At 40.1% G+C, this 10,321-nt stretch overlaps 1 protein-coding gene across 2 annotated transcripts in view; it reads right to left on the bottom strand.

The window, feature by feature from the left end:
* Fig4 (FIG4 phosphoinositide 5-phosphatase) overlaps positions 1-10,321 on the bottom strand; it is an 87,960-nt gene that overhangs the window by 41,532 nt on the left and 36,107 nt on the right. The window contains exons 7-10 of one of the 2 annotated variants that reach the window (XM_010630820.3): positions 9,595-9,723; positions 6,818-6,918; positions 5,105-5,267; positions 4,650-4,747 (exon numbers count right to left, since the gene is read on the bottom strand). In XM_010630820.3, the coding sequence (XP_010629122.1) occupies positions 4,650-4,747; positions 5,105-5,267; positions 6,818-6,918; positions 9,595-9,723 (491 nt within the window). Of the gene's footprint in view, positions 1-4,649; positions 4,775-5,104; positions 5,268-6,817; positions 6,919-9,594; positions 9,724-10,321 lie in introns of both variants that reach the window. The other variant, XM_033763418.1, reaches the window with a different exon arrangement.

The raw sequence follows: 10,321 nt of genomic DNA on the forward strand, positions 1-10,321 counted from the left end.
TGAATGTAACTGTACTGTATACCTAGATTGTACCAATAAACTCAATAAAAAGAAAAAAAAATGTGGCAGAAGGAAGTAAGGCTGAGCAGTGTCCTGGGACCCTTTGCCTCCCTGCCTGCAGCCTCTCTCTGGCTCTCATACTACCTTTCATCCTAGGGACAGGTGCTCACCTGTATGGGTCTGTAACAAAGAGGCATCTGCTAATCACTACCCGTGGGGCAGGCTGTCAGTCTCCATTCTGCTATCTATAAAGTGGGGCAACAATCTTCTCTCCCTCAATGCATAATATGAGGGTTAAGTGAGTCAAAACATGGTAAGTTCTCATCAGAGTGTAAGGCATGTGATAAATATTCAATACAAATTAGCCATTTTGTTATTGTTCTGATCAGGCCTTTGTTGAGAAAAACAATTCTGTGATAGTGGCATAGAAAAAGTGTTAAGGCATTATCATTGGCATCAAAATAGTTCTGTGCTGTTTTCAGTCATGGAGATTACTTTGCAATTAACATGAATTTAATTATATGACCACTGTGGAAACAAAACAGGGTATCTATTCTGCACAGCTGAATAAATCCAATGGTACAATTAGACAAGAATGAAGAACATTGTTAAATCTTTTTAGGGTTAAAATATATTTTGCTGAATCCTTATATGAGAAAATCAAATTACATTATCTGGACATTTTCCTCAGAAGCACTTTACATCAACTGCAGAAACAAACTTTCTGAAACTGTTATATAGTATCAGCCATTTTATGAGATGGAGAGAAAAGGTTATTTAATCAACCTTCAATTAGCTTTTCATAAAGAACCTGCTTTAGGCACTTTCTATGGGGGATTAATGTTCATGGATTGTTTAGTCCATCTTTGGGGGGCTGCAGACCCCTTTAACTACCAAGAACAAAGTTCATCTATATATGTCAACGGGCTCTGTGATCTCCCAGGTTAAACGCACTCTGATGTACAGCTGTGTATGATCCTGGGCTGGCTTCCTACTGCTACCCAGGGCTACTGTGAAGGCACAGGGACTGCTGCCAACCGTCTTTCAACATGCCCCAAAGTTCCACAACTAGGGAGTTTATAACACAGGTCAAAAGAGAAAAGAAACCAAGGGAAGTATTTCACTTTCATTACTTCTTATGGCAGTAGAACAAAGAATTAACATGCCTCATATTACCCTATACACATATGCATGCTTTGACTCCTTAAGCACATATGGTCATTCAAGTTAAAAAGATAAGTACACTATTATATTTTAGGAATAAAATTACTAATGACAAAACAACAGAATCACAACTTAATCTCCAACTCATTCTGTAGTTATTATCTACTTACAGTCAGGAGTTTTTTCTTTACAATGGAACATAAACAAGTATAATTCTACAATTTGACTGGCTTAAAGTTTTCAAAAACAAATGTATCTGGGAGGAACAAAACCAAGGAAAAATCTGAATAAATCTTCCAGCTTTGGTAGCTTCTGAGTTATTAGCATTCATCACTTTTTACAGGTCATAGAGCTAAGCAATACAGCCCCACTAGCTTTGTAACAGGTAATACTTCTAATGTATTGGCCACGATGCTGAAATTGCTTTCCAGGAAACTGGAGGCTGCTCTTGTCCATCTCAAACCAACTGAAACCACTGATCCCTGCAAAAGGGTCTGATGCATGATTTTTCTGACATCAGGGACCTAAAACTCCACCTCAGAGCATGAGAATGCTGCCATTATCTGAAAATGAATCCTAGGAAAAGCCATGAGGCCTGATCACTCAAAACACAGGACACCAATTTCTTATTTCCAATCCCCTTTCCTCAGCCTTAGACCACCAGGTCCATATGGACTTTAGTCCCTATGTAACCCTAAACTCTAGGCTGAGGAAGGTAGATCTGAGGCTAGCTCTCCTGTCTCTACACACCTGGGAACCTCATAAATAAACTCGATCTCTTGCAAAACTTGTTTCAATGACTGGCATACTATGGGTGGGTAAAACAGGCCTGGTTTGGAACAAGTGCAGTTTACAGTCACATGTACATGACAGTATTTCTGGATGTGCAAAATTAATAGGGACTTCAAGCACTTCAGACCTGAATTTCCATTTAACTGGAGCTTTTCAACCACACTATAAGGATTCTGGTAAGACAAGATCCACTAATTTAGTTGTAGATTATACTCCAGTAATGCTCTGAAACTCAATGCTTCAGTAATAACTTATTTCTATATGAATATCATCTTACTTTCTATGCATTTACTAGAAAAGTGTTCATTAGAGTTTTCATTATTAAAATTTCCTACTTTCACTCGTCAACTATGTATATTAGCTATTGTTCAATACTAACCTAAGGTTACAGATTATCTAGCTATTACCTTATATTGAGTTAACAGAGACAGATGTGAACAGGAAGCTTTGAATTAATGTAAAATATCTTTAAAATGATGCATTTAATGTCTGAAAGATTTTATAAAGGCAATCCCTGATAGGATATAATCATACGAAGAAATGGAGCCAACTGACTCCCTCCTCTCCCAACGCCTGTCACTTGTGGGCCATATTCCTCCATCCTCTTAAACACACCACACACACACACACACACCTCCTTTGAGCCTAGGTGCTCTGTTATACTGCAGTCTACTCCTGGAATGTCATCTCACTCATCTGGCCTTGCCTCCCTCCTGGGTGACCCTCAGCATTACACTCTAGCTGTACTCGTCAGCTTTCTTATCACTGGACACAATACTTGACACCCACAACTTAGAAGTTTCAGTCTAGGACCAGCTGGCTCCAAAGCGGAAACACCACAGCAGAAGGGCAGAGATAAGGATCAGAGATACTGGGAAGCAGAGCAGCAAGAATGTCAGACAGAAGTGAAGGAGGGACCGTTACAGCACCAAGGTCACACCTCTGTGAATCACCCAGACACACCCAAGGTGTGCTTTACAAATTGGCTCGGCAGGCAGCTGGTAATCCAATGAAGCTGACAAATCAGAACTAAGGGTCACACTTGCATCACGATCACATAACTACTCTGTCTTCACCTTTTCTTATTCAGAATCTCTTTCATTTTTGGATTGCTTATGCTATACGTGCCCTGCCTCACAAGGACCTCAACCTTGTCCCCCAGCTCTCGCCCCCTCTCCTTATCTAGCGCAGCTTTCACGGCCTACTTCTCATCTTATTGTCAATATCCAAAAGACCTTTGACCCTGTCTTTTTAGGGCATAGCTGTCCAGCAAAACTAACCGAGCCCAATTACATGCTTAGACCTACACACGAGCCCTGCAGGGGTGGTGGGGGTCGTGGCAAGTCATGGAAGAATGGCTCCACTTAAGAAATCATTGTTGCCAATTTGAAAGTGGCTCTTAGTACTGCCTCAATGTTTCTAGTTAATTTTACATGAGAATATTACATCTTCTCTACCATCCTCAAACTTCCACTCTCAGCAGATGACCTTTCTTTCTATCTTTAAGAGAAATTAAAACTGTCAGGAAGAGGCAGGTGCAGGCCCTTCTGTCCAAATCGAAGGCTACTCTCTCTCCTTGACCTCACAATTTCTCTTTCTTCTGGTTGAGACAGATTCCCGTCTCCAGGGAAGGCTCCTCTTCCATTGGAGCTCTCTACATTATTACACCATCTCCTCCATTAGAATGACAGCTTCATAAAGGCAGGAATTTGCCTCAGTGCAGAGGAAACTAAAAAAAAAAAAAACTTACTAAATGACTAAATGGACAGATTCCTTTTTTATTAAACTGACCTGTATTTATTAACCAAACTTTCAGAATAAACTTGCTACTACATTGTTGGTACAGCAACAACTGCAACTTAAAGTTTCATTTTTTTACATTCTCTAGGTCTTCTTGGTTGCTGGCTGAGATTCCTTGGGTTTGCTTGGTTGTAACAGGTTAAACTGATTACTTTTTGGTGTGGTGGCCCTGCCTTCCATTGAGGCCTATGACTTCCATGCCTGCTCATACATGTAAGATATATTGACCAGTGTGCACTGACAGAGAAGCACAGAACTACAGGTAAAGGACAGCTCTTAGTCCGAGCTTCTTACACGCCTGCCTGATTTCAGAGCCACAACAGAGCCTCAACTTCCTAATGTAGCTTTTGGTCTTCACACTGCCTATTAATGTGTTTTAGAAATCTTTTTTTTGTTTTGTTTTGTTTTTTTGAGACAGGGTCTCACTATGTAGTTGAGACTGACCTGGAACTCACTATGTAGCCCAGGCTGGTCTCAAACTCACAGTGATCCTCCTGCCTCAGCCTCCTGAGTGCTGGGATTACAGACGCGCGCCACCACGCCCGGCTAGAATTTTTAAGATCACCAAACAGCTGGCTGTACTGAAGTGAGGCTGCAGCAGTTTGATCTTTAAGCTTCCTTCTCTAGTTCTAGGAACCAAAGCAGAAGTTTCCCATACATCCAACCCACAAGAGTATCCTGAGCTTGACTCTGAGTCACTTTCCCCACCTTGGAAACACACTGCTGATTCCTCCAGACTCATAAGGAAGAGGCCATGTGGAACCCACTGCAACTGAGATGGCTCAGACACATGGGCAGTCACAACATGGTAACCTACAAGTCGCTCTGCTAGCAGAGGCAGAGCAGAGCTTGTGCTGAGAGGGCTGTCCTGGGGGCTGATGAGCACACTGTACCTTCACCAAGTTCAGGATGATGATGGGGGAGCCAAACCTCTGAAGCATCTGGTCAAAGTGCAGAGCAGCCACATGTGCAAATGGATCTGCTTGGTCCACTGAGGAAGAGAAAGATGGATAAACGCCTGAGTGAAAATTAGAAGGTCAAGGTAAAAGAACTGCAATTTTTTTAATGTTCGAAGAATAGAATTCAACTAATCTGGCAGTTTTGCTTCCCAAATCCCTCTCAAATTGCTAACACTCATTATGTATTTATAAATGTGAATCTTTCTTACTTTTCTGAAGAGATACACAACTGTCAAAATGAAGTATAAATCTATTGTATAAAAATAATAAATTACTCTTCTAAATTGCCTACCTTAGAACCCAAGCATTTATTGGATTTCTGTGGTAACAGTTCATTATCCCTAAAGTGAGCACAGAGGAGCTACTGTTAAAAAGCCTATAGCACGCACATGTAATAGGGGGTTTGGGCATCATGGTGGAGATGTCCTGGGACCAGTACAGGGGAACCGAGCCTCTAACTTGCACATAAGAAGAGTAACTTCCTGCAGTAAATGACATCACAGACGCATCGCAGAGTATCTGCTCAGTCTCTACTTCATTGGCAACATCACCCTGGAGAGAGAGATACATTTAAAGATATTTTATATTCTTAGAACTGTTTAATGAAAAAAGTCAAGAATACAACGAAATTATAATGCCTATTCTTTGCAGGTTTTAAAAGAAGTAAATGCTGTCAGTATTTAATGTGCATAGTACAAAAACAAAACCATTAAAATGGAATAAAGAAAAGCAATTCACCAGGCATGGTGGCACGTGCCTGAAATCCTAACATTTGGGAGGCTGAGGCAGGAGAACTGCCTCAGCTACGTAGAGATTTCAAGACCAGTCTGTATTACACAGCAAGGCCCTGTCTCTAATGTTTTGAATTGATTCAGGAGATCAAGGCAGCCAGAACAGTAAAGACACTAATGAAAGAGGACTTTCATAAGCATGTCAGAAAGTGGCACGAGTGACGGGACACGAGTGTTTGAAGTGAGGAGGAGGATTCTGAGGGTACATATTTTAGTGATAAAATAAATTTTTTATTTGAACAGTCAAAAAAAAAAGCAATTAAATGTAGTAAAGAGTAGACTAGGCAAAACATGAAATTAAATAGCTAATAACAAGTAACAGAGAACAGCTTGACTGGTACAAACGGTGAGGAAGGAGAGAAAAGAAAAAAATTACATGAAGTTATATAGTGACGAGGAGACCAGAATGATGTAAAATTCAACTCAGAAGATCAAAGAGGAAAGAAATGACATAAGAATGAGTTTCAAATAGTACCTGCTAGGCAGAAGAGAAAAAGGGGGGAAATATTTGGTGGTAGCTTTACTTATAAAAGTATATAAGGATATAACACAGAATAATATGAGAGGCATTTAATAACACGTTTTAGTATCTTTTGAATAGCCAAAAGTAAATAAGATAGCTGCAGAATTCTGATTTTTCTTAAAGTACCACTACAACTTCCAGTGCTGATATAATCGTAAGTACAAGGCTGCTATTTCAAGCCAGGATCAAAAGCCAGTGTCTCACTCAACCTGTCTGTTCGATTTCACATCTGCTCAAAACTCAAGCTGCTTATCAGGCAGAAATGGAGCATTTCAAACAGTCGATGTGGCTGATGGCAGAAAGGGTGGATCTCTGTTGTTTTTCTCCAACAAGCATGAACAGTGGAAAAGGCTGGGGGAAACATGGAAGGGGCAAAGGGTTTCCCAGGCCTTGCCCTACTCTGTCTCCTCACCATGAATGAAGTCTCCAAGTTGAGGGCCCTCCGCCACTACTTACTCCTTCTGCAGAGATGGTTTGCTTTGCTGTTTTCATCTCTACATTAAACATATACTATATTTTTTTCATCTTTAAAAATGGCTCATCCCCCAGAGTATTAAACATTTCATAGTTGTACGGCATAATTCTTCCTAAGATAGCTGATCTTCCACAACATTTGTGTATTAGTCATATTTCTCTCAAGTTTCACCTACTCAGGAGAATTCATTATTCTTGTGATACTTCCCAGACTGAGAAATTCCACTTTTTGAAATTCTACTTTGCTTTACGTATGTCACAAAAGCTGGTGTAACAGCTTACAATGTCAGCAACCATGCTGTTTGTCATCTTACCTCACAGTTTGCACCTCTCTTGAGAAAACGGGTTCCAGCGAACTTGCTGGATCTTCTAGCTATTAGAGTGACATACACAGGTCGCCCATAGATCAATAGCTCTTAGAAATCAAGTTAAAGTTGTTTACCGTTCATGACTGTCACACAAAACCAAGAGAATTATTGTGCCTCACGTATGTACTTAAATCCATTTTGTCCAGTGCCTTAGAGCCACCAAAACCTCTACCTGAGGACAGGACAGCAATGGGTAAATTATTCTTCAGAACTGTGCAGGTACAATGGAAAAACCAGAGGTGAGTGGTTCCTACAAGTCTCAGGGGAAGTGGCAACCAAGTGCAGAGGTACTGGCAGGGAAATCTCTCATTACAGCCAGGGGAAGGATGTAAATGAGTACAATTAATCCTTCCTTAGTCTTCCTTCAATCATGCCTCCATGAGAAAGCATGTGTCATTTAGTGAGATGCTTAAATTAATAAAGCAATATATAATACTGAGTGATTGGATATAATACTCTAAAAGCAGCTACAACTGGAACACAGAATGAACTACTGTGAACAGCTTACTGAGCACTCACTTCATTAGTTATATAATCTTATTTAACTCTCTGAGCCAATCTTACTGTAAAAAATAAAGTAATTAAAATGCAGCTACAGGTTTAACAATCCCAATCCAAAAATGTAAAATTCAAAAACTTCAAAATCTGAAAAAAATCTCAGCACCAGCTTAAGCATAGGATACTCAACCTTTTACTTTTGCTAGGTGATTGGAAGATAAAATGAGGTAACACATGGAAAACTCTCATGTGTGGTACATATTTAATACACAATAATTACTTTCATCATCTCTAGTTCCTAGAATTCATGAAATGCTTGGTAATCAAGAGACTAGACTCATCACGTAAAGTGATAAAATGATGATTTGTGGTACTGTCTGCTCTTTTAAAAAACAAACATACTTAATACATGCCAGGCCCTGAGCTAAGTCTTAGAAATACAAAACAGTTTAGAATTATATTCTAGAAATGGCTTTTAGAAACCACTGCGCATACTCTTTGGTAGTGAAAAACTTGAGTTCTTCACAGGCAAATTTCATTTTTGGAAACAGACAAAAGTAACAAATCCCATGACAGCCTGACTCATCGAGCAGATAACTACTACTCACTGTTGAAAATGCTTATAGAGTAACAAGCCTGATTTTCAAATACAGCACATCCATCTCATTCATCCATTTCAAAATCCCCATGTCTGCATCTAGCCTCTCCTCTCCCTCACTTGTCACAAAGAGGCAGCAATGCCCTCTTCCAAGGCTACCTCTCTGGCTGCACACGTTAGTTCCGCTCCTTCCAAAATGCTCCAGCAAAAGAAGGCACATCATAGCCACATTCACCCACATTGTGGACTCAATAACCACTCCTTTAAAGCTTTCCTCTAACGTCTTACATCTAAGACATAAGGAAGAATGTCAAGTAAAAAAGCCACCAGTGGATAAGTTCCTTTTATTATCTGAGAAAGTGACAAATACCGAAACCCAATTCTAGTCAGTATACAATGCTCTCCTAAACTTCGTTAACATTTGGACTTTCTTCAAAGGACTTAACAGTAGCTGGAAATTACATGAAAGTTAAAAACTACATTAGAAAAAAAGGTCATGAAACTGAATCCTAGGTTCAACCTACTTCTAATCTGTTATGCCTGTGTTATGATTTCTATCTAGATGTCCCCCCAAAGTCCCATGCACTCAAATGTGGGGCTGTTGGGAGGTGACTGGATTATGGCACATTAGAACTGAACTGCTGTGTGTCCCTGTGGGTGGGATGTGAACCGGAGGGTTATATCTCTCTTCTTGGCTTGTCCTCTGATCAGCTCTCTGCTTCTTGGCTACCATTCCTGGTTACCATGACATGAGCACCCTTTCCTATCTCATATGCCTCTGCTATGCTGCCCTGCCTTGGAGCCGGTGGACTATGGACTGAAACCTCCCCAAACTGTGAACCAAAGTAAATTTCTCCTCCTTTAAGTTGCGGTGATCTGGTATTGCATCTTAGTGACAAGGAAAGTGACTAAGACAGCCCCCTTCCAATCCAGGCTTCATTGTATTATCCTTGAAATGGCTTTTTCTAACTCATTGTCTCTTATTCTAGTCTCACTTTTACTCAGTCTTGAAAATGGCTGTCAACTCAAGCTTTCTAAATCCTTCATATACTTCATTATCATAAATAAAAACTTCCAAGAGTTCCAGCACAAAACCCAAAGTCTTTAGCGTAACGACCAAGGCACACTGGTGACTGGCAATAGGTCTCTCACCTGCAATCTCCTTCCACCCTGGGAGTTTTATACACAAGCCATGAAGTTTTCCTTCTACCTTCATGGTGCTTCCCCTAACCACAATCTCTATGTCTCTCTTTCTTGCCAGTCTAACCCCTCTCCCACTGGTAAGGCCTGACTCCTGTTTAGGTCTTAGGTCAAGTTCTGTTTCCATGGGCCTGTCTCATCCTCTCTACCCACCCATCAAGGACTCCGCGCCTACTCCAAGGTAGGCATGGCCCCTATTACCTATATCATTTGCTATGCACATAGCATTTTGTTCCTTGTTTATTTTTTTCTGTATGCCTAACAGCTCTGTTCAGTCTGCTCTCTTCTTTGTCTTCTACTACATGGCATCATGGGTAAATTTTCCTGTTGGGCTGTATAGAGTGACAGCTATAATCTTATAATATGGATGAATTTTTCTACAAATTGGTATAGCAATAAGTATCTTAAGCTTTTACAAAAAGGATACTCGACTGTCCACAGAACCCATGAATAATATATAACAACCAGTCACGGTGCACAGTATTTTTAATTATATCCAGAAGTTGACCGTTCCACACATACTTCATATAAGGTTCACTACAGATTCCAAAAACACCTGAAAAATAAGTCAGTATGAGAAAGATAAGTTCTTCCATTCTGTTTTTAACTGTAAAATAAGATGCCTGATTAATAGTATTACTATTTTCAGTGGATATTACTCATTTCTGGGTCCAGAGCACTATTCCACATAAAGTCAAAGAAGAAAAGCATTTTCTGATTTGTGACTTTTTACGTAAAAGAAAATGAGAGGGGAATTAAGGAGACATATACGAACACATGAATGAAGCCAAGAGAGGGCAGACAACAGCAGATGAGCACGGGGCGGGGTGGTGGGGGTGGTGTGGAGTCCAAGCATCCTGCCTCTCCCTGACAGTACAATTAGCTTGATCAGGAGTTTTACTTTTTTGGTGCTTCCATTTTTTCCTCTGTCCCTGCATCATGTGCTTATTGTAAGTGTAAGGATGAAATACATTAGTATTGCACACCACCTGCTTACATTACTCACGCTTCCCTAAATAGTACTTCTTACCACGTTAGGCCTTTTCCATATGAACAACTTAATTTCATTAAACATAGTTTCAGCATATTCAAATATCTTTATTAAACAGCAATGAGCTTCACAAAACTTATACGCAGTAAAAATAAAAAGTAAA

Source organism: Fukomys damarensis, unplaced genomic scaffold, assembly GCF_012274545.1.
Source record: "Fukomys damarensis isolate Sample0158 unplaced genomic scaffold, DMR_v1.0_HiC HiC_scaffold_14, whole genome shotgun sequence".
NCBI lineage: Eukaryota > Metazoa > Chordata > Mammalia > Rodentia > Bathyergidae > Fukomys > Fukomys damarensis.